Raw genomic sequence first — 25921 nt, 5'->3', positions numbered from 1 at the left:
TCAGTTTTGCCTTTCAGAACATAATAACTAAGATAGTGGGGACCTGATCCTAGAACACCACACCTACTTTCAGACGCTATGAAACTTTACACCTTGTAAAGAGAGATTCAAGTCTCGCAGAGATTTGCAGAGTATAACCTTCTGGTCTGATGCAGATATTTTAGAAGCGCTGTGAGACTAATGAGAATCTATTAAATGTGTTGCTTGTCTTGTTACGCCTACTGAGCATGATTCATGAATATGAAAACATGATAACTCAGTCTCTTTGTCTGTCTGTCTGTCTTTCTGCCTGTCTGTATGGCTGTCTTGTCTCTCTATGTCCCTCAGTCCTAGATGCCAACGACGAGACGCCCACGTTCTTCCCCAAAGTGTACAATGTGTCCCTGCAGGAGAGCGTCCCCAGGGACCATGTGGTGGCTCACCTCAACTGCTTCGACAACGACGCCGGCCTCAACGCTGAGCTCAGCTACTTCATCACAGGTCAGAGGTCAAACTAAAGCCATGGCAGCCACAAATGTGTGCGTCTGCGAGTGTGTATTATGTGAATTTCCTACTCCGTGTGTATGTAATGTACACACATACACATGGAGTAGGAAATTCACATAATACACCTCTCTTAGAAAAAAGGGTTCCCAAGGGGTTCTTTGCGGAGGGATATGGTTCTACTAAGAACTGTTTTAATCAGAAGAACCCTTTTCGGAAGACAAGGGTTATTTGTAAGTCAAAGGGTTCTATCTTATAACCTTTTACATCATAAGAATAGTTTTTGGAAGAAAGCGTTCTTTAATGGTTCTTTGGAAGGAAAGCAGAATTCTTTGGAAGGCAAGAAGGGTTTTTACAAATAACCATATATAATATTTCCCAGCATGCTATATTGCAGTGATATTTTGAGAAGTGTTATATCTGTTGTTTTTGCACTGATGGGTTGATACATTTTATGCTACACAAAGATAAATTACATACCATTTTCTAAACTACTCCAATCTGTTAGTAATTGGATTTATTGCACCCGTTACAGAGATGGTTGTTCCTGTTTAGATGATGGAGGTAGTCTCAGTATTCAATCTTCCCTAACCTAACAGTCATTCTGAATGCAGGTTGCGGGTGATTAACAATTCTACTTGTTGGATACACATCACTTTGCAAGCCAGCTTAATGTGACTTGCAGGCCTGATGTGGCCTGTAAACCAGGAGATTCCTAACACACCTGTGTTAACATATAACTAGGCCCTCAAAGAAAGTTCTCATATATGTAATGTATTATCATACAATTTTAAAGGCTACTACGGCTGGTGGAACTGTTCATGGAGGGTTCTAGGAAGAACCTTTAGATTATAAAATGGTTATTGATAGAACCCTTCATAGAGGGTTCTAGGTAGAGTGGGTTCTTTGAAGGACCGTATGTAGAGGGTTCTAGATAGAAACCTCTACAAAGGATTCTACCCAGCACCAAAAAGGGTTCCCCTATTGGGACAACCCGAAGAACCCTGTATGGTTTTACTTAGCACCTTTTTTTTCTATGAGTGTAGAGTATGTATGTGTGTGTGTGCATGCAGACGTGCGTTCCTTCGTGTGTATAAGTGAATAGCCGAGATTTACATGTTCCACCATCTGTGTGTTGTGTTCTGCAGGTGGTAACCAGGATGGTAAATTCAGTGTTGGCTTCAGAAATGGTGTGGTCCGGACTGTGGTTGCCCTGGACAGAGAGACACTGGCTGCATACACACTGGTCATAGAGGCTATCGGTGAGTCCTAGCCCTATAAAAGTATGTTTCAGTCCTAGCCCTATACTATTCCTCTTCATCTTTCTTTTTACTCTGTGTATTTAGACCAATTGTATTTGTTCAATTTTGGGCTTGTTTCAGTGTACATGTTCTGTATGATTTCAAACTTCAAAGAGGTTGGTTCAAAGCTGCGATCCTTTTATACATCTGTGAGATTGAGAAGTGAGAAGGGATGCGTGCAAGTCGTCAGTGGTGTAAAAGTGTTGTGCTATGGTCTCAGTTTCTTTTCATCATCTTACCAAAGATAGAACAATAAGGCCTGCGTCCCAAATGCAACACTATTCCCTATGTACTGCACTACTTTTCACCAGGGCCCATAGGGCTCTGGTTCAATGATGTGAACTTTGTAAGGAATAGCCTGCCATTTGGGATGCAGGCAAGGTTTGAGGTTTCCTGTTGTTGTGTTTCTTGAATCTTTTAAGTACATCTGAGTTGTTCTGGGGTGTCTGTGTGTGCTGATAGGGCTGTTCAGACACCTCTCTGTGGGTATACACTGAGTATACGAAACATTAGAAACACCTTCCTAATATTGACTCCAATGCTGCCCACAGTTGTGTCAAGTTGGCTGGATGTCATTTGGGTGGTGGGCCATTATTGATACACACAGGAAACTGCTGAGCTGTTGCAGTTCTTTTACACAAACCGGCGCGCCTGGTACCTACTACCATACCCCGTTCAAAGGCACTTAAATATTTTGTCTTGCCCATTCACCCTCAAGGCTTGAAAATCCTTCTTTAACCTATCTATTCATCTACGATGATTGAAGTGGATTTAACACGTGATATCAATAAGGGATATTGCTTTTTTTATGTCTTTATTTTAGTTTGGTCAGGGCGTGAGTTGGGGTGGGCATTCTATGTTGTTATTCTATGTTTTGTTCTGTGTGTTATATTTCTATGTGTTTGGCCTAGTATGGTTCTCAATCAGAGGCAGGTGTCGATCGTTGTCTCTGATTGAGAATCATACTTAGGTAGCCTGTTTTCCCACTATGGGTTGTGGGTAGTTAATTTCTGTCTCTGTGTTTCACCATACAGAACTGTTTCGGTTGTTTGTTCTGTGTTTTTTTGTTATTTTGTTCTGTGTTCTTTTGTTATTTTGTTCTGTGTTCTTTTGTTATTTTGTTCTGTGTTCATTTGATTTATAAAAAATCTATTAAGGACACTTACCACGCTGCACATTGGTCCGATATTTCCTACTCCTCCTCAGAAGAGGGGGAGAGAAGAAGAGGGATTGAGAGAAGAAGCGAGTACACATGTCATTACCTCAGAAGGGATTGAAGGGATTGGTTTCTATTGTATGATTTTAATGATTAGATTATACAGTTGGTTTTATTTGCAAAGATCTTGACTTACGTTAGTTGAAATGCAGCCAATGAACGCAATGAGTGTAAGTTGTGAAATTATTGAAATGTAATAAAAATGTAGTTGTGTCATAAAAAAAACATTAAAATATGTTCACTGGCCCAGTTTCTCAGAAACTGACAGGCTCATACACACAGTGTTGTTATGTGTGAATGTGTGTGTCCCTCAGACAATGGTCCATCAGGCAGCAGGAGGACGGGCACAGCCACAGTGTTTGTAAAAGTACTGGATGTGAACGACAACAGACCCATCTTCCTCCAGAACAGCTACGAGACCAGCATACTAGAGAATGTCCCCATAGGAACCAGCATCCTGCAGGTACCCAGGCAGGCTGAAACACACACACACACACACACACACACACACACACACACACACACACACACACACACACACACACACACACACACACACACACACACACACACACACACACACACACATAGATAGATGTATGATCTTAATTTGGTCACCCTGTTGCATCAGAACTTTCTTGCAATGCAATTTGATTTGAAATTTAAAAAGGCTTCTGAAATGTGTAATGTAAAAAACTGTAAATGTATAAACCTATACAAAAATGTCCATGAATCATAATCTGCATCATAATTCCCATTTCCTATTCTCCTGCTGTAGCAAACTGGCTCAAATGAATATCCTACATCTGTGTACACACACACACACACAGAGTGGGTATAGAAAGTCACCACCCCCTTCCAAAATGTTCACCTTTTGTTGCTTTACAGCCTGAAATGTAAACACATAAAATGTGACTTTTTTTACACACACTAACCCACAATATTCAAGTGAAAAATAATGACAATTAACACAGTAAAATACCCTTTTTGGATAAGTGAACCCCTCCTTAGAATTGCAATTGCATACTTGCTGAGGTATAACCAACCACCTTCCAGATCACAAATCAAGCTAATTGGCTTCCATCTGTGATCAATTGTAGTGACTCTGATTAGTTCAGAATAAAAGCAGCTGTTCATGGAGGACTCCAGTGCTTAGTAGTGCAATTCAAAGCAAAGAATCCAGGCACAGGTCAGGGATGGATATAAAAATATTTCAAAGGCTTTGTATATCCCTCAGAGCACAGTTAAGACCATTATTAAGAAGTGGAAGGCGTATGGCACCACCCAGACCCTGCATAGATCAGGCCGTCCCTCCAAACTAGATGACCGGGCAAGGAGGAGACTGATCAGAGAGGCTACCAAGAAGCCAATGGTGACTTTGAAGAAGCTTCAGGCCTTTATGGTAAAGACTAGTGCATGTGACCACAATATCACAAGCGCTCCACAAATCTGGCCTCTATGGGAGGGTGGCAAGAAAAGAAACACTTGGGTCTCGTTTGAGCTTTGCCAAAAAGTACTTTGTAGATTCCCGAGGCCAAGTGGCAAAATGTACTGTGGTTAGATGAGACCAAAATGTAACTTTTTGGCCTGAACGCAAAACGATACATCTTTCCACCCAAATAACACCATGCCTACAGTAAAGCATGGCGGTGGCAGCATCCTGTTGTAGGGGTGTTTCTCTTCAGCAGGGACTTGTCAGGATAGAAGGGAAAATGGACAGTGCAAAATACCAACAGATTTTTGAGGAGAACCTGCAGCCCTCTGCCAGGAAGTTGAAAATGGAAAGATGGTTCATGTTTCAACATGACACTGACCCAAAGCACACCGCCAAAGCAACCGTACAGTGGCTGAAGTACAAGAAGGTGAATGTCCTTGAGTGGCCTAGTCAGAGCCCAGTCATTGAGCAGTCGCCATGCAATTTGACTGAGCTTGAACACTTCTGCAGGGGAGAATGGGCAAATATTGCACAGTCTAGGTGTGCAAGGTTAGTAGAAACATGTTCAAAGAGTGTAATGACTGTAATTCAAGCAAAAGGTTCTTACCTGAGGGGGTGTTCACTTGTCCAAATAGGGTATTTTACTGTTTTAATTGTAATGAATGTTCAGAGTTCTTTAGATTTTTCCCCCACTTCGATATTGTGGGTTACTGTGTGTAAATGAAGCCGGGAAAAAGTCTGATTTTATGTGTTTTCATTTCAGGCTGAAAGGCAACAAAAGTTTAACATTTTGAAAGGGGTGGTGACTTTCTATACCCACTGTACACTCGTACGCACACACACACACACACACACACACACACACACACACACACACACACACACACACACACACACACACACACACACACACACACACACACACACACACACACACACACACACACAGACAGTGGTGTAAAGTATTTAAGTACAAATACTTTAAAGTACGACTTAGCTTGTTATGTGGGCTATCTGTACTTTTTATATTTTTTTACAACTTTTACTTCACTACATCCTCATGAAAATGATGTACTTTTTACTCCATACACCCAAAAGTACTCGTTACATGCTTAGCAGGACAGCAAAATGGTCCAATTCACGCACTTATCAAGAGAACAGCTCAACTGCCTCTGATCTGGTGGACTCACTAAACACACATGCATCATTTGTAAAGTGTGCCCCTGCAGTATATTCCAGGACCACAGAGAATTCCAGGACCACAGAGCTGAGTAACTAAAACAATTTCTACCATGACCTGTTCTAATTCTTGGTACTGTTAAAAGCAAATGAGAATGGGACCGTAATTTATATTAATTTACAGATCTGATTAAAAAAAGAACAGCGATAAAGTGGCATTTTACCCAATATGGCCTTATAAATCAGTGCATACCAATGTTTAACTTTTACTTGGTACTCATCCCGGATCCGGGAGCACCCCCCAGAGTAAAAAAGCTGACTAGCATAGCCTAGCATAGCGTCACAAGTAAATACTAGCATCTAAATATCATTAAATCACAAGTCCAAGACACCAGATGAAAGATACAGATCTTGTGAATCCAGCCATCGTTTCTGATTTTTAAAATGTTTTACAGGGAAGACACAATATCTAAATCTATTAGCTAACCACGATAGCAAAAGACACAACTTTTTTTTCTCCACCATTTTTTTCCTGCATGGGCAGCTATCACAATTTCGACTAAATAAAGATATATATAGCCACTAACCAAGAAACAACTTCATAAGATGACAGTCTGATAACATATTTATGGTATAGCATATGTTTTTTTAGAAGAATGTGCATTTTTCAGGTATAAATCATAGTTTACCATTGCAGCCACTATCACAAAACTCACCAAAGCGACTAGAATAACTACAGAGAGCAACGTGTATTACCTAATTACTCATCATAAAACATTTCTGAAAAATACACAGCGTACAGCAATTGAAAGACACAGATCTTGTGAATCCAGACAATATTTCAGATTTTCTAAGTGTTTTACAGCGAAAACACAATATATCGTTATATTAGCATACCACATGAGCTAACATCACCCCAGCATTGAAGGCAAAAAGCGCGATAACGTTATCACCACCAAAATATATAAATTTTTTCACTAACCTTCTCAGAATTCTTCAGATGACAGTCCTGTAACATCATATTACACAATGCATATAGAGTTTGTTCGAAAATGTGCATATTTAGCATCACAAATCGTGGTTATGCTATGTAATCAGTCAAAACATGGCATGCATTCTGGCCGGCGCCATCTTGGAAAGGCACGTAAGTTTACAATTATTTATCGATTAGATTGACAAAAAAAATACAGGTTGGACAGCTAATGAAAGATGCATTGGTTATTAATGCAACCGCTGATTTAGATTTTTAAAATTAACGTTACTAGACATACAGTGTGCGTTACAGCCAGACTAGTGCCGCAATAATGGCCGAAAAATGCGTTTACATTTTTCCACATAAATACGGAATAAAATCATAAATAGCTCTTACTTTTGGACGAGCTTCCATCAGAATCTTGGGCAAGGTGTCCTTTTGTCCAAAATAATCGTTGCTTTGTTGTAAAACGTCCACTTCAACTTCGGAACTAGCAGCTAACATTAGCTACGTGGCACACACATATCCAAATCCTCAAACGCAATACTACGAAAATTCCGAAAATAGCAATATACTCGCATAAACTGATATAAATCGGTTTCAAATAACTTCGTTATGATGTTTCTAACACCTATATCAAATTAAATTACAGACGGACATATCTAAGGCCGATAACTGAGCGTTTCAAAATGCTATCCTGAGGTCTTGCGTTGCGTAATAGCGGTAGTCGAAAAGAGAGCGCACTTCGTTCCGTGCCCTTTTATAAGCTCTGAGAAATACGTAGAAACACCATTCCACTTCTCATTGGTTACTGACATCCAGGGGAAGGCGGGTGCAGTTCATTTCGATCCATAGGGCACACACAGAGCTTTAAACTGATCTGAGAACAGAGACTATTTTTCTGACCTTCGCATGTCCTGTCATGATTTTCGCTGTAGAAAGAGTTCTGGTTCACCCACAGACATAATTCAAACGGTTTTAGAAACTAGAGATTGTTTTCTATCCAATAGTAATAATAATATGCATATTGTACGAGCAAGAATTGAGTATGAGGCAGTTTAATTTGGAGACGATATTTTCCAAAGTGGAAACAGCACCCCCTGTATTGAGAAAAGGTTAAATCCTTCAATGTTGCCGAAACAGTGCTGTGGCCAGACCTAAAACCTGATTGTATGGCATTTAAAATGTTGTTTTCTTGGAGGTAGGCCTTCAGCTGCCTACTAACTACAGACTCCAGTACTTTACAGACAATTATGATATGGTTCGACAGTTGTCAAGTAGTGAGGGATCTCCTCCTTTCAGGAGAGGCAGTACAAAAGCAGATTTCCATAACTTGGGGATTTCCTTAACGTCAAGCATGAGGTTAAAAATACATGTTAAGGGGGAGCAATGATGTCTGCAGCTAAGTGTAGGCGGCGTGGGTCTAGATCATCAGGTCCAGGGGATTTTTGTATCAATTTCTTTCAGGGCTTTACGCACTTCTGAAACAGAGCAGAATCAGTAAGACAATCTGGCGGAGTGCACAGGGGTGTCAGGTAAATTCAAAGGGGGCTCATTTAGACCTTTAACCTTTTCAAAAAAACTGCCTACATCTAGAAAATGCTGATTTAAGGCTTTCAGAATAGAGTTTCTCTTAGTTACAATCTGTGTGTCTACCAACAATTGTTTGGGAAGTTGTGTATCTTTTTTTTTTGCAGTCCAAACCTTTCACGACATTTCAATGACATTTCATTTCAATGATCTGATGTAGATTTAAGTTAGTGATCTGCTTTCAGTTTTCGGGTCATAGCCACACCCAGATTTCGAAGACATTTAACAGCCATCCAATCATCCGCCGAATCCGACCCTCTTATTTGAACCCACATAGCATTTCGTTCCCTTATGATTTTAGTAAGTTCGTCTGTAAACCTAGGGTTCTCTGTCCTTAATCCTGAATTTTTTTAAAGGGGCATGCCTATTGCATACATCCTGGAATGGTTTGTGGAAGTAAGAGAAGGTTAATTCAACATCAGGGATTAATTCAATTCTATTCCATTCAATGTTTAATACATCACGTAAAAAACCTTGAATATCAAACTGCTTCCAGTTTCTTTTCGTAATGACGTGGAGATCACTTAGGAATTTTACCATCCCTCACACAGGCAATAGCACAGTGATCACTTATGTCATTTGCAAAAATACCAGTAGCATTAAAATGATGAGGAGCATTGGTTAAGATCAAATCAATCAAAGAGGATTTCAGAGGATACTTTATAGTAAACGTACTTACACTGTTGACCATCTGAGTGAGATTATAGGTATTGCATAGAATTTTGAGTTGATCAGAGCTAGATGTTAACCAATCCTGATTCAGATTATCCATCAAGACAAACTCAGAGTTGACATGCTGTGGTAACAATTCGAAAATACAACCCAGGGAGCCAGCAAGATACAACAATATTTAAAGATGAGCCGAGATTTAGGTTCAAAGACAGATATACAAATTGCTTAGGAGAGAACGACCGTCTGAGAACATGTCTTTTATGTATACAGTAACACCACCACCCTTAGATTTACGATCTGCATGAAAACATTGTAACCATTTATGCCAATATTTTTGTCTGTAATAGATTTTTGGAGCCAGGTTTCAGAAAGAATAAATATGTCAGGATCAGCAGTTTTTATGCATATATTCACAAAATCAAGCTTCGGCAGATGTCTTCTTACATTTATATACAGAAACTTCAGGCCACTGACTAAAAATGTCAGGACCTGGGTTCGATTGCACATTTCCAGATAGTAGAAGCAGCAAGATAATGGGAAGTTTAAATCGGGGGTTACAACATTTGGATTTACAGACAGCGCTTGAACGACAATCCACAGTCACCAGAGTCTTTAACGCCACATATATTTTAGGAGAGTCCAGAGATATGGTTAAGTACCAAGAGAACAGTCCTGATATTTAAGTGCAAGAGTCCGATTTCCCTCATGTTGTTTGGGGGGGAAGTGCAGAGTTCTCGCATGCATTTACAGAGCAAGCGTGTGGTTTCTCCCAAGGCACGAGGGAGAAACAGTCTTATATTTCCTCATTCACAGAGCAACAGGCTCTAAAAGTATCATTGTAAAAGCCAAGAGCAAAATAAGTAACAGCAGCATGTTCGTTGTTTGCCCAATCAATCTAAGATATGTAGCCAACACAACATTAAACACAAATATTAAATGAAATACGACTTAATATAAAAGTGTTCCTAAATAATAATACAAACATAGTAAGAATCACTACTCAATTGTCAAAGACTCCAGCCACCCTAGTCATAGACTGTTCTCTCTGCTACCGTACAGCAAGTGGTACCGGAGCACCAAGTCTAGGTCCAAGAGGCTTCTAAACAGCTTCTGCACCAAGTCAAATGGCTACCCAGACAATTTGCATTGCCCCCCCACCCTCTTTTACGCTGTTGCAACTCTGTTGTTATCATCTATGCATAGTCACTTTAATAACTCTACCTACATGTACATATTACTTCAACTAACCGGTGCCCACGCACATTGATTCTGTACTGGTACCGCCCTGTATATAGTCTCGCTATTGTTATTTTTCTGCTGCTTTTTAATTATTTGTTACTTTTATTTCTTATTCTTATCTGTATTTTTTTAAACTGCATTAATGGTTGAGGGGATCGTAAGTAAGCATTTCACTGTAAGGTTGTATTCGGCGCATGTGACTAATAAATTTTGAAATAGTCAAACAGCAGATCGGCAAAAAGTCAGCGGTGTATGCATATGATGTAGGCGAGCAAAGCTCTGTGGAGAACGAGAGCGTTGGGGGCACCTGGAGCAGTGCAGCAGGTAACAGGAGGAAGCCGAAGAGAGGCCCTCAACTAGGCAGACATCCAGGGCGACAATAAATTATCAAATAACCATCAGTTGAAAACAAAACCATGCCATCTATTTCTTGAAGTGCACCAGTCCCTCCTGCAGCAAAACACCCTCACAATATGATGCTGCCACCCCCGTGCTTCACGGTTGGGATGGTGTAATTCGGCTTGCAAGCCTCACCCTTTTTCCTCCAAACTTAACGATGGTCATTATGGCCAAACAGTTCTATATTTGCTTCATCAGACCGGAGGACATTTCTCCAAAAAGTACGATCTTTGTCCCCATGTGCAGTTTCAAACCATAGTCTGGCTTTTTTATGGCGATTTTGGAGCAGTGGCTTCTTCCTTGCTGAGCGGCCTTTCAGGCTATGTCAATATAGGACTCGTTTTACTGTGGATATAGATACTTTTGTACCTGTTTCCTCCAGAATCTTCACAAGGTCCTTTGCTGCTGTTCTGGGATTTATTTTCACCTTTCGCACCAATGTAGGTTCATCTCTAGGAGACAGAACGCGTCTCCTTCCTGAGCGGTATGACAGCTGCATGGTCCTATGGTGTTTATACTTGCGTTCTATTGTTTGTACAGATGAACATTGTACCTTCAGGCATTTGGAAATTGCTCCCAAGGATGAACCAGCCTTGTGGAGGTCTACAAAAAAAATGTCTGAGGTCTTGGCTGATTTCTTTTGATTTTCCCATGATGTCAAGCAAAAAGGCACTGAGTCTGAAGGTAGGCCTTGAAATGCATCCACAGGTACACCTCCAATAGACTCAAATTATGTAAATTAGCCTATCAGAAGCTTCTAAAGCCATGACATAATTTTCTGGAATTTTCCAAGCTGTTTAAAGGCACAGTCAACTTAGTGTATGTAAACTTCTGACCCACTGAAACTGTGATACACTGAATTATAAGTGAAATAATCTGTTTGTAAACAATTGTTGGAAATATTACTTGTTTCATGCACAAAGTAGATGTCCTAACCGACTTGCCAAAACTATAGTTTGTTAACAAGAAATGTGTGCAGTGGTTGAAAAATGAGCTTTAATGTCTCCAACCTAAATGTATTTAAACTTCCGACTTCAACTGTATATATACAAAAGTATGTGGACACCCCTTCAAATCAGTGGATTTGGCTGTGTATAAAATCTAGCACACAGCCATGCAATCTCCATAGACAAACATTGGCAGTACTGTAGAATGGATTTACTGAAAAGCTCAGTCATAGGATGCCACCTTTCCAACAAGTTAGTTCGTAAATTGTCTGCCCTGCTAGAGCTGCCCATGTCAACTGTAAGTGCTATTATTGTGAAGTGGAAATGTCTAGGAGCAACAAAGGCACAGCTGCAAAGTGGTAATCCACACAAACTCACAGAACAGGACCGATGTGGCAGTCTGACGGACTAATCTAGGTTTGGTGGATGCCAGGAAAATGCTACCAGCCCCAATGCATAGTGCCAACTGTAAAGTTTGGTGGAGGAGGAATAATTATCTGGGGCTGTTTTTCATGGTTTGGGCTAGGCCCCTTAGTTCCAGTGAAGGGAAATCTAAACACTACAGCATAAAATGAAATTCTAGATGATTCTGTGCTTCCAAATTTGTGGCAACAGTTTGGGGAAGGTGCTTACCTGTTTCAGCATGACACTGCCCCTGTGCACAAAGTGAGGTCCATACAGAAATGGTTTGTCCAGATCGGTGTGGAAGAACTTGACTGGCCTGCACAGAGCCCTGACCTCAACCCTGTCGAACACCTTTGGGATGAATTGGAATGCCAACTGTGAGCCAGGCCTAATCACCCAACATCAGTGCCTGACCTCACTAATGGTCTTGTGGCTGAATGGAAGCCAGTCCCCGCAGTAATGTTCCAATGTCTTGAAGAGTTGAGGCTGCTAAAACAGGGGGACCAACTCCAAACTAATGCCCATGATTTTGGTATGAGATGTTGGATGATATCGTTGGATGATGTTGGATACTTTGGTCATGTAGTGTAGCAACCAGCATAGCATATTTCTATTTTTTTCCCATTACGTAGCCAGGGAAGAATTTGACAAGTTCTAGCAACGGGCGCTGCCCGCTTTTTTCATGACTGTGTGCGTGTGTGTGGACCATTTTAAGTCCTTAGTAATTCAGACACTGAGGAACTTGAAGGTCTCGACCCGCTCCCCTACAGCATACCTCGCCCCCCTTTTCCTGTCGTCTACGATCAGCTCCTTTGTCTTCCTGACATTGAGGGAAAGGTTGTTGATCTGACACCACACTGCCAGGTCACTGACCTCCCTGTAGGCTTTCTCATCATTGCCAGTGATGAGGCCTACCACCGTTGCCTACCCTCACCACCTGGGGCCGGCCTGTCAGGAAGTCCAGGATCCAGATGCAGATGGAGGTGTTCGATCCCAAGCTTGGTGACGAGCTTGGAGGACACTATGGTGTTGAATGCTGATCTGTCGTCAATGGAAAGCATTCTCACATAGGTATTCCTCTTATTTAGGTGGGTGTGGGCAGTGTGGAGTGCAATTGAGATTGTGTCATCTACGTATCTGTTGGGGTGGTGTGCAAATGGAAGTGGGTCTACGGTGCCTGGGATGATGGAGCTGATGTGTACCATAACCAGCCTTTCAAAGCACTTCATGATTACAGATTTGAGTGCTACACAGCAGTACAGGGGAGGGGAAGAGGGAGATGGGGAGGCTGTAGAGGTTGAAATGTAGTGGTGGCTCTGTGAAGTAGATGTTGACCGCTGGATCACTGTTGGTGTTTATTGTTGTGTTCATGGTCGCCAAGTTCAGAATGAGGTTAGCTGAGAAGTGTGTGGACATCTGTGTGTGTGTGTGTGTGTGTGCTCGGGCACACAGCAGGTCTCTTGATATGAAATGTCTTGCCTTATTGGCCAAGCCAAACCAAGTTGATTTAGGCCTATTTAGTAGGGGTTATTATCATCATACCCTGAAGGAGTTGCAACACACACACACACACATGGTGTTGCCAAAGCTTCAGCTGTTTGGCTATTACAAGCTTTGCATGGTAATCAAATGTGCATTTACCACACACACACACACACACACACACACACACACACACACACACACACACACACACACACTTGGCATTTGTACCAATTGGGTAGCTATTAAATTAATGACTACACAACAGTCGCTGCTTGACAGGGTTTCTTCAATGTAATACAAATCGGGTTTATTAAAATGTACCCCCCCCCCACCTGCTATACCCCCCTCATTACTTCCCCCCCTCCCTTGCACAATAACATTTGTAAGTGTCATAGTCTTTAATTCGATGAGGACAAAGCATGCCTTATCAGTTTAAGGGGAAACACATTGGGACGTTAAATTATTTTTAAGACCAAATGACAGTGAAGCTGTGTGTAAAGGTCACTGGAGCAGCCATCGTCTCGTTAGTCTTTACCTTCTCACTCACACACACACTCACACACAAACACACACACACACTCAGACACAAGATATTGAATCCAAGCTCTCTTACAGTATAGACATACCCACAAACACGTGCCACCTGTAACACACACTACTCTACCAAGTTTTCACACTATTCTACCTCTATCTCTCCAGTTTTGCTCTTTTCTGCTTCTTGTACTGTTGAGTCTAAAGCAAATGTAATACTCATAGAAAGAGATCACAATTCTCCCTACACTGCAACAAATCCTCTCTCTGTGGGTCTCAAATCAATACGTAAATAATCCAGTTCAGTTAATTTCCTCAAGATTAGTTATCAATCAGTAAATAGTATCACAGTTTTATGCCGTTTTTCTCTCTTTGTTTGGTCTATCCATGTGTTTCATCCACCCATTACTATCCAATTCCCTATACATTTCTATATTCTCTTCATCTGTGAGCACCACAAAGGACAAACTCGCACAAACAAACCACAAACTCCAGAGAGTTCAGACATCTTCCACTGTCCAACATCCACTCTCTCTCACATTGACTGTGACTCCATACTTCGATGTATGCACTTACACTGACCCAAACACACACACACACACACACACACACACACCCATTTGGGCATAACACATATAAACAAACCAACACATGTAACCACGTTAGCAAACACACATTTACACATTTTATACACACACACACACACACACACACACACTAGAATATACTCTAACTTCTTCAGTCACTTCCAGTATCAACTTTTCTCCCTTACTCTGCTTCTTTGAGAGAGTGTTAGGGAACGCACAGGGAAGAAAGAGGGTACAGAGAGCTGGGAGAGCCTAAAACAATGGTCAATTTCCAACACTATCTAAGAGCACTAACACTGCAAATACTTACAATCACAACATCTAAGCTTAGCTAACACGTATTGGGAAGTTCTGCACGACTTTTATAGCCAAAGTGTTGCGTTCCACTGTGTAATATCCTATTCATCACTCACCATTCTGACCCCCCACTCTCTTTTCTCCTGTTTACCCCTCTCCTCCTCTTTCTCTTCTCCTCTCCACATCTCTTTATAAAGCTAATGAGACTGAAGCAGGGCCCCTCTCTTCTCACACACACACACACACACACACACACACACACACACACACACACAGAGGGAGAGAGCGATAGACAGAGTGAGAGACAGGGAGAACCCTTTTAGTTTCTAGATAGCACCTCTAAAAGTGTACATGTAGGTACATTTGAATGTCAGCGTGTGTGTCTGTGGGCATGCATGTGTTCGTGTGCGAGTGTGTAAATGTTTATGTAGCTATGTAGGCCTATTCATGTGGTTTCAAGTCGCTGTGGTTGTAAGTAAGTATAATGGCCGCATATGGCTGTGCTATTAATATGTGTTAAGTTTTATTCTGTGTTTGTGTGTGCAGGTGCAGGCCACAGATGCAGACCAGGGGGAGAACGGCAGGGTTTTGTACAAGATCCTCTCTGGTGAGTACAACTTCCCAGTCGCCAGGTGGAGATACTTTTCACACTTGCTCGCACAAAAACAAGTACACACAAAAGACTGTTAACAACAACCCTGCACGCTAACCATACCCTGCATGCATAATCATAACGGTTTATTTGGAGTCATACTGTATTAGCCATTTGAATGCTCAATGATAAATTTACAAAATGCAGTATCAGATTACTGTTGGTAATATTCTAGTATTAATATTTGAATCTATACCAATACCCTCATGGCCATCCTGCACGCGATCACTCTTAACCTGCAGCTCACATCTGTCTTTCCATTTCTCCCTCTCTCACACCACTCCCTCTCTGTTTCTCTCCCCTTCCCCTCTCCCCCCCCCACCCCATCCCCCTCGTTCTGCCTCTTTCTCTGCCACCCCTCTCTCTCTATGTGTGTGTCTCCCTATCTCTGTCTGTCTGCATGTGTAGGAAACAGTAAAAGTCTGTTTAGAATCAATGAGCTCTCGGGGCTCGTGACCCGGGGCCAGAGGGCTCTGGACAGAGAGAGCAGCAGCTCCCACGTGCTAGAGGTAGAGGCCTACAACAGAGACCAAGGCAGGATGAGGAGCTCCGTACGGGTAAGTAGAGTAGGAGGGAAGAGAGGGAGAGGGGGACAGGGTAGGAGGGGAGACCGGGTCGGGAGAGAGGACAGGGCTGGAGGTGGAGGCCTACAACAGTGACCAGGGCAGGATAATGAGCTCTGGACGAGTGAGGATGGAAGGAGGATACAGGGGAGGGTAGTGGGTAGAGGACAGAGGAGGGGAAGGGAGGGGACAGGGCTGGAGGTGGAGGCCTACAAATAGTGACCAGGGCAGGATGAGAAGCTTTGTACGGGTGAGGCAGGAGATAGGGGAGGAAGAGGGGATGGGGAAGGAGGGGAGAAGAGGAGGGAAGAGGGGATATGGCAGAACATAGAAGAGGAGACTGTTGGGGTCATACATGAGGGAGGAAAAAGGAGAGGATATGTGGCAGGATTTTGAAAATAACAAAGGAGAGAGAGGGTTGTGTATTGGGAGATGAGAGGGTGTTGGACAGGACATATTAGAGTATAGGGCTGGAGTAGAGTATGGGGCAAACGGGAGAGGGCTGTAGGGGTATAACATAAAGGGCACCTGTAAACTTGTGAGTAGTTGTCCAGTTATACTTCTTTGACTCCCAGTCTCTCTGTCTTCCCCCTACAGGTGATAGTGTATGTGGAAGACGCCAACGACGAGCCACCAGTGTTCACCCAACAGCAGTACAACCGCCTGGGCCTGAGGGAGACCGCTGGCATTGGCACCTCTGTCATCGTAGTTCGAGCCACAGACCCCGACACCGGTGGGTGTTGTAGTGTAACATAATGTACTACAGTACCCATAGCCCTCTGTACAAGCTGGTATTATTGATAATAAATACAGTGTAATGTACATACATATACATACTAGTATGTATTGATAAAGAGACAGGACAACATTGTCAGCTTCAGAACATCTTTACGAAAATAAAACGGAATATACTGTACAGAGCATTATGGGTACTGTAGTACATCATGCTACAGGGGTGTCCCTCAGTAAGCCAATGAAGTGGGGTGTTAGAGGGCTCTCCCCGCCTCCATAGTTATTGGTGTTATATGACTCTCATACAGCTTTTATGCTGAGTTGTATTGTGCTGTCTGCCCCCGGTACTGAAACTGGCATTTAGCTGAGCATAATTCATCTGAGTGGCATTTAACCCTCTACTTCTGCTATTCTGTGTGGGCTTCCTCTATTCACTTCCCGTCCTGTAATGTGTAGCGCAAACACTGTGTGGGAGGACTGTTGCTGTGATGTTGACAGTCACCAAACACTACAACTTTGGTCTACATCACCTCTGAGAACATACTGATGTCATATCCTGCCCACTTGTCATGGAAAGTTGGAAATGTCTCTTTGTTACAGCAGAATATAGATTTTTGGTTATATTGTGGTTGGACATTTTAGATAAGTGTGTGTAGCAACAATGCATGGCTACGTACTCCGTTTTAGTGTAAGAGCTGTTTGAAAATACATCCTGAAATTTCAGCCTGGGTGGGATGGAGTTTTGGCCTGCCTTGTGACATCAGTAGTAGTTAATAAACCGATAAGAAAGAGTTCCAAACCTCTCTGCCAATAACAGCTAGTTTTCAGTTTTGCCCTCTCCACTCGGACCACTCCCAGACAGTCCTAGCAAAATTCTTGCTTGAGAAATTGCTCATTTAAAAAAAAAAAATGTTTTCTTTTTTATATATATATATATATTTTTTTTAGGGGTGGATCAGCTTAATATTGCGGAAAGAATGTTGCTTCCAATGTAATTGTCTGCATCATTTCCAATCCCCCATATTTTTTTGGGTAAATATATATATCCATACACGCATGCATACATATACACATATATACATACACATACCTATATAGACATACATACTTTTTAAAAGAATATACCTTTATTATTATTCCCCGCAAAAGAAATTGCTCTTGCTAAGAAGCTATTTGTGTTACTTTTTGAGCATTTAAAATTCAAAACAATCACAGTAATGTACTTTATTGTTACCCAGAAATTATTTCATATTGAGAAAAAAACAGCTGCACTTCTCCAAACCTCCTTCCCTTTACACCTTGCCCTGCAACTCCCTCACCTCCTCCCTGTCTTCCCACCCCTCCATCCAGGTGATGGCGGTGCGGTGGCCTATGCCCTCGTCTCCGGGTCCGACCGTAAGTTCGATGTGGACGTGAGCACGGGCCTGGTGACCACTGTAGACTACCTAGACTACGAGACCAAGACCAGCTACCTGATGAACGTGTCGGCTACTAACCAGGCACCGCCGTTCCACCGGGGCTTCTGCACGGTCTACGTGACCTTACTTAATGAGCTGGACGAGGCAGTGGCGTTCTTCTCGGCGGGCTATGAGGTGTCGCTCCAGGAGAACATCGCCACGGGAACGGAGGTGGTGCAGGTACAGGCGCAGTCGGCGGACAACCTCAACCAGCTGTCGTATCGCTTCGACCCGGACACGTCGCCAGCCGCCCTCACCCTCTTCAAGATTGACAGTATCACGGTGAGTCGGTGGACAGGATAGGGTGTAACACCATATTAGCATTTTTCACTCTTAGTGGACTGTAGTGTTAAGGCCAATTCCATTTAAATTCAGGAAGTAACTACAAATCCAATCACAATTTTCCATTGAAAATCATTTTTCCTGAATTGACTGAATTGAAATTGAATTGAACCCCAACCCTGCTGGATACTGTCCTCTGCTCAAAATAGGTTTATACTGTATATTTCAAACTAGGATAAATCAGGTTGTTTGTTCATGTGTTTTCCTTCTTCTCTCCCTCTCTTTTTCCTTCTCTCTTCATCTATCTGTCCATCCGCAGGGTCGTATCACAGTCACAGGGCTGCTGGACAGAGAGAAGGGGGACCTCTACACCCTGACTGTAGTGGCTGACGATGGGGGACCAAAAAAAGACTCCACTGTGGTACGGCAGTCACTTCTTTCTTTTAATCTTTCTTTTTTTTCTTTTTTTTTCTTGTTTTGACATTATTTGCTTGTAAATGTGTATTCCCTGTTGTCAGAGATGGGCAGTATTTATGTTATATGTATTTGAAATAGGTATTTGAATTACTTTTAAGTATTTTTAAAATGTTTGTATTTCACTGGCCTGAACTACAATCCAATGTGTTTTGTAACAAGATACTTTTGAGACATGTCATAAACATTTTTATATATTAAAATACTGTACTTTTCAATTCCATTTTCTTAAGCGGTTCACAATTTTCAAATCAAATCAAATTTTATGTGTCATCAAAAACAACACTGTTGTTTAGTGTGAAACGCTTACTTACAAGCCCTTAACCAACAACGCAGTTTTAAGAAGATAGATTTAACAATATATTTACTAAATAAAACAAAAGTAAAATCCCCCAAAAAGTAACACAATAAATTAACAATTGCGTGGCCCCTGATGGCACTATGGTGTGATAAGAGTGTCTGGTAAATGACCAGAATGTTAATATAAAAATGAACACTTGCAAAGCATGCTGGGCATTATTCTAAAGAGCTCTGCCCCCAAAACAAGGCAGATAATAATTTTTACATAAACATTTACATTTTGGTAATTTAGCAGACACTCGTATCCAAAGTGACTTACAGTCGTTGCATTCAACTAAAGTAGGTAAACAACCACATAACACAGTCTATCCCATATTGTTACCTTAACTGAGAATGTTGTGGTGAAGGCATGTACTTGCAAAAGTATATTGTATTTTGAAAATAACAAAATACCTCAAATAATTATATTGTGATTTGATACAACACTTTGCAGAAGTATTTTAAATGGCATTTTGAAACATTGGTCTTTAGAGTATTTTGTCATTTGAACAAGAAAGTATCTTTGCCCATCTCTGCCCGTTGTCAGGTCTCACCTGTTTTCAATAATGAACCATGTAACAATTTGTTTAATCTATTCTGTTGTAGAAAATGTCAGTTAATGACCAGCTTTGTTTTCATCTCGTTATTGCTATCTCATGGGGAAATTGCAGAAGGTACGTGTTCCTTTCCGTCTTCAGTCTGGAGAACTGCCTTAAAGTTTTAATGAAAAGCTTAATTACGTTTGTGCGTGTGTGTACGTATGTGTCACAAATGTTCTTTCATTATTTTTAAACAGCATACCGTGTTAATCATATTAAAATCAAAAGGTATGTGGCATTCCATCCTCCTTGTCAATGGCAATCTCTCATTGGTTGTGTCTATACATGTGGCAGGTGTCAATCACCATACTCGATGAGAATGACAACAGTCCCGAGTTTGATATCACATCTGATTCGTCGGTGGAGATTCCAGAGAACACGCCCGTCGGGAAGAGAGTGGCTGTGGTGCTGGGGCGCGACAAAGATGCTGGGAATAATGCACTGGTTAGAGAGAGAGACTTTTGAATTTTTGTGCTGCATACTCACCTTGCCCTCTACCCCACGATACAAAACAACATCACACATCACAATAACCAAAACCTCACCACTTCTACAACTGTATATCTAACCCATCTTCCCCAGTTATATAGACGGCCTCCCCGACACACCATATCTCCTTAAACATCGCCATACTGTTGATAATTGTATAGAACTCAAATTCCACCGTAAGGCGCGTAGAGATCCCATTAAATCATAGTAAAGGGTCTGTTATCCCCCCCACCTTTGATCCTGTTCCTCCTTGTTAGCCAAATAGCCAACTTTGCCTGAGCAAACAGAAAATTCAACAACACATATTGGCCTTTTCCTTATTCGAATACCTGTACCCCATTATAAACATACACTCACACAAACATTCCAACAGAGACATTAATGGCATTAACCTGGCGCACACAGAAAACACATAATGCACAGTTTCACTCATGACACAGAAAGGACTCCCCTGTCTGACTCCCGGGTCGACCCGTGCCAACCAGCTATTAGTGGCCAGGGCTCCATGTAGAACCCTCCACTTGAGGTCCCCTGACCTCTTTCGTACTGGGAGTTTGTAGAGCCTCCTCCATCTAAAACCAACCATACCCCCTGCCACTGATGTGCCTTCACTCCTGACAGGCTCCAAATGTTCCTCACCTTAATGCAGAGGTTGTAGAGGGCTTTACCTCCCACCCCCCCAAACTCCCCCAGGCTCGGAGTGTTAAAGTGCAACAAGTCCTCCATACCCCCTTGCCGGTCCCCAGTCTCTGCTGTCACCTGCTGTGGTGGAAACATTGGTGGACCCTCCCCCTTTGGCCTCTCAAACACCCCCCTTACTGGTACAGTCAGTGCCTCCTGGACCTCCACAGGAATCTCTCCAGCAGCCTAAGATATGTTAGTCCTGTTTGTTGTGCCAGGACTTCCGGGGTTTTCCCACCCCTCCTCCCCCCGCAGCCGCAGGTCGGCAGCTCATCGGCAACTCTCCTACCCCAACACACTCACGCAACACGCAAAAGAAGTCCAGTCCAACTCCACTGGGATTCCATCGACCCCCGGTGCACGGCTGGGGGACATCTGGGTTGCGGCCTCCGCCAATACATGGGACAATAGGGGAATGTCCATTTCATCCCTCTGTGCCAGAGAGCGCTTAGGGAGTTATGCAAACAACACCTGAGCACATATTGGATCTCACAGTTCTGCCCTATACAACTCAGTATAAAACTCCACAGTCCGCTCCCGCATCTCCCCCACCACAGAGGTCACCCGCCCATCCGACAGCCGCAGACAATGCATACCCTTGGCTTCACCGCTGTCTTTCCAAACAAAGAAGAAGGAGCAATCTCCCTGAGCATGGAGAACCTAGCTCTTACAAGTGCTCCCTTTGCTTTAACCTGGAAAAAACTGCCCAGGCCCCTACGTAATTCAGCTAAATTAGCCTTGCCCAAACCAGCTCTACCTCCACTTCGCTGATACTACACTCGAGTTCCCCCAATACTCTTCTAGCCTCTAAGGATGGGAGAGCTGTATTCTGATGACAGAAAATACAAATGTTTATATTTACCACATCCCACTATTGACTCAGAGATTCATACTCCTCTCTTCGCTGCCCCCAACAAAAAGTCTGGAAACCTGATCAAAAAGTGGCAGAGCTTAACATTTAACTTCCAATAGGATGCCTGCCGATGGCCCTGGTGAAATAGATAGCCGAGCTATGGTTATGTGGTGATCCGAAAAACCCACCGGGAGAATGGTAGCGCCCAACAGCCTATTGCTCTGATGTAAAACTGATCGAGTCGTGCTGCATTCACCCTAGCCCCAAAGACCTTCACCCATGTATACTGTCTTGTGTTGGGATATCTAGTTCTCCAAACATCCACTAGGTCAAACTGCTTAATGATGTCCCTGAAATCCATTATGCAGTTCCAGTCCCCGCCGACCACCAGCGTCTCCTTAGGCGCTACCTGTGAGAGTTCCTGTCTAAGACACCAAAACAGACGCCCCATCTCTCTCCCTGCGTTAGTCACATACACATTTATAAGGACAAAACCCCTGTTGTTAATTTCTGCTTTTACTACAAGCAGTCTACTCATACACACCTCCTTTGAGGAGCACATTTTTAACGGCCAAACCCGGTGCAAAAAGGACTGCCACCCCTGCACTAATATTTGTTCTATGGCTCAGCACACTTGACCCTTTCCACCAGAGCCCCCAATCGACTTCATTCACCACATCACTATGCGTCTCCTGCAGAAACAATACCTGTATTTTTGGGGGTTTTACATACTCACCCAACAGACTCCTCTCCTCCTCTTTCCCTCATCTCTGGTGCCATTTATTTTAAGCGAGCCTACCCGAAGAGTCGACATAAGAAGTGGGAGAACAGCCAGCAAAGAAAGAGACCAATAGTAAAGCTCAAAAAGCCCCATGCCTTTTTAAAATCTAAACAGCGTCTGAAGGTAGACCCTTACGCACAGTTGTGACCCACTTTCTCAATCTAAAACATTTCCTGGGTGAGAGAACACCATGCCACTCATTTTTCATAGCGTGTTGTACTGATCTCACAAACTTTCCCGGATCACAACAAAAAAAGCTTAAAGATGAACCTTTTTCCCTTTAGTCTCATTCAGGAACTTTGACAGTTTCCTCACCTTGTACTTTGACCTCTGCCTGCCTGTCTGTCAGCTCTGGACCCATTGAGGCGGAGTCTGAAAAGAAAGCCTCCTCATCGTCCTCAGACTCACCTTCCTCCTCCTTCTCATCTCCATCTCCCATCCTGACCACCTGCCCTTTCTTTCTAGTCAGAGCCTCCCCCCAACAACAGATGAAGGTTCCTTAGTGCCTTTGACCACACCAGCCTCTCCCCTCCCACCTCCTTTATTCGCCCTCTTTTTCCTCTTCCGCTTGACACCCTCATCCACCGCCCATAGTCGCTTGCCTCTCCCCACTACACTCTCCTCATCCACTAGCATAACCTGACTAGGCCCAGCCTCATCTACACCACCATCCATGACATGACTAGACCCAGCCTCATCTGCACCACATTCCATAGCATGACTAGATCTAGCCTCGGCTACACCACCACCACCATCTATACCCTGACTAGACCCAGCCTCATCTACACCACCATGTATAGCATGACTAGACCTAGCCTCAGCTACACCACCACCACCATGCGGAGGGAGAGAGAGAGAGAGAGAGAGAGAGAAAGAAAGAGAAAGAGAGATCGATCAAGCAAGCCTAGTTGAACTATTTTCTGCTCTTTGTCTCTCTCTCTCTCTCAGGTGAACTTCAGTCTGGTGGCAGGAAACATGCAGGATGTGTTTGAGATCCGGACAGTGAACCACACCAATGGAGAGATCTACGTCAACTCCCCTCTGGACCGAGAGTCTGTTGACCGCTACCTGCTCAAGGTTAGACACCTGGGTCACATCCATTTTATTTATTTATTTATTTGATTTTAACCCTTATTTAACTAGGCAAGTCAGTTAGAACGAATTCTTATTTACAATGACAGCCTGCCAAAAGGCAAAAGGCCTCCTGCGGGTACGGGGATAAAAAAATATATATATACAGTTGAAGTCGGAAGTTTACATACACTTAGGTTGGAGTCATTAAAACTAGTTTTTCAACCACTCAACAAATTTCTTGTTAACAAACTATAATTTTGGCAAGTCGGTTAGGACATCTACTTTGTGCATGGCACAAGTCATTTTTCCAACCATTGTTTACAGACAGATTATTTCACTCATAATTCACTGTATCACAATTCCAGTGGGTCAGAAGTTTACATACACTAAGTTGACTGTGCCTTTAAACAGCTTGGAGAAATGTCCTCTGGTCTGATGAAACAAAAATGGAACTGTTAGGCGATAATGACCATCGTTATGTTTGGAGGAAAAAAGGGTGAAGCTTGCAAGCCGAAGAACACCATCCCAACCGTGAAGCACAGGGGTGGCAGCATCATGTTGTGAGGGTGCTTTGCTGCAGGAGGGACTGGTGCACTTCACAAAGTAGATGGCATCATGAGGGAGGAAAATTATGTGGATATATTGAAGCAACATCTCAAGACATGAGTCAGGAAGTTAAAGCTTGGTCGCAAATTAGTCTTCCAAATGGACAATGACCCCAAGCATACTTCCAAAGTTGTGGCAAAATGGCTTAAGGACAACAAAGTCAACGTATTGGAGTGGCCATCAAAGCCCTGACCTCAATCCCATTGAAGATTTGTGGGAATAACTGACAAGGCGTGTGCGAGCAAGGAGGCCTACAAACCTGACTCAGTTACACCAGCTCTGTCAGGAGGAATGGGCCAGAATTCATCCAACTTATTGTGGGAAGCTTGTGGAAAGCTACCCGAAAAGTTTGACTCAAGTTAAACATTTTAAAGGCAATGCTACCAAATACTAATTGAGTGTATGTAAACTTCTGACCCACTGGGAATGTGATGAAAGAAATAAAAGCTGAAATAAATCATTCTCTCTACTATTATTCTTACATTTCACATTCTTAAAATAGTGGTGATCCTAACTGACTAATTTATACTAGGATTAAATGTCAGGAATGGTGAAAAACTCAGTTTAAATGTATTTGGCTAAGGTGTATGTAAACTTCCGACATCAACTGTAAATATTGGACAAAACACACATCACGACAAGAGAGACAACACAACGCTACATGAAGTGAGACCTAAGACGTCTGGGGGAAACGTGGCACCATCCCCACGGTGAAGCATGGTGGTGGCAGCATAATGCTGTGGCGATGTTTTTCAGCGGCAGGGACTGGGATACTAGTCAGGATCGAGGGAAAAATGAACTGAGCAAAGGACAGCAAGATCCTTAATGAAAACCTGCTCCAGAGCACTCAGGACGTCAGACTGGGGCAAAGGTTCACCTTCCAACAGGACACTGATCCTAAGCACACAGCCAAGACAACACAGGAGTGGCTTCGGGACAAGTCTCTGAATGTCCTTGAGTGGCCCAGCCAGAGTCCGGATCTGAAACCGATTCAACATCTCTGGATCGACTTGAAAATAGGTGTGAAGTGATGCTTCCCATCCAACCTGACAGACCTTGAGAGGATCTGCAGAGAAGAATAGGAGAAACTCCCCAAATACAGGTGTGCCAAGCTTCTAGCGTCATACCCATGAAGACTTGAGGCTTTAATCACTGCCAATGGTCCTTCAACAAAGTACTGAGTAAAGGGTCTGAATAGTTATGTAAATTGAATTGAACAGACATATTTTAGTTTTTATAAATTTGATAAAATGTCTAAAAACACATTTTTGTTTTGTCATTATGGGGTATTGTGTGTAGATTGATGAGGGGAAAAAATGATTTACTCAACTTTAGAATAAGGCTGTAACGTAACAAAATGTGGATAAAGTCAATACTTTTCGAATGCACTGTATAGCGTTATGGAATTAAGTATTCTCATTTTAAAATGTATGTTTTGCCGGTGGGTGTGTCCTTATGTGCGTACACATCAAATAACGTTTTATTTGTCACATGCGCCAAATAGAACTGGTGTAGACCTTACCGTGAAATGCTTGCTTACGGACCCTTCCCAACGATGCAGAGTATAAAAATAATAATGCAAATGATATAGTAACAAGAA

The 25921-nt window shown here is 42.6% G+C and overlaps 1 protein-coding gene across 2 annotated transcripts in view; it reads left to right on the top strand.

Annotated features, from left to right (window-relative positions):
- The window catches only part of cdh23 (cadherin-related 23), a 727760-nt gene that overhangs the window by 526059 nt on the left and 175780 nt on the right, over positions 1 to 25921 (top strand). The window contains exons 25-35 of one of the 2 annotated variants that reach the window (XM_071379722.1): positions 328 to 480; positions 1632 to 1745; positions 3315 to 3463; positions 15286 to 15346; positions 15800 to 15948; positions 16552 to 16687; positions 18037 to 18425; positions 18745 to 18846; positions 19753 to 19755; positions 20132 to 20281; positions 23590 to 23718. In XM_071379722.1, the coding sequence (XP_071235823.1) occupies positions 328 to 480; positions 1632 to 1745; positions 3315 to 3463; positions 15286 to 15346; positions 15800 to 15948; positions 16552 to 16687; positions 18037 to 18425; positions 18745 to 18846; positions 19753 to 19755; positions 20132 to 20281; positions 23590 to 23718 (1535 nt within the window). The remainder of the gene's footprint in view (positions 1 to 327; positions 481 to 1631; positions 1746 to 3314; positions 3464 to 15285; positions 15347 to 15799; positions 15949 to 16551; positions 16688 to 18036; positions 18426 to 18744; positions 18847 to 19752; positions 19756 to 20131; positions 20282 to 23589; positions 23719 to 25921) is intronic. The other variant, XM_071379721.1, reaches the window with a different exon arrangement.

Source organism: Salvelinus alpinus, chromosome 32 (assembly GCF_045679555.1).
Source record: "Salvelinus alpinus chromosome 32, SLU_Salpinus.1, whole genome shotgun sequence".
NCBI lineage: Eukaryota > Metazoa > Chordata > Actinopteri > Salmoniformes > Salmonidae > Salvelinus > Salvelinus alpinus.
The sequence above is the reverse complement of the archived record's forward strand: the minus strand, read 5'-3'. Positions and strand labels throughout refer to the sequence as shown.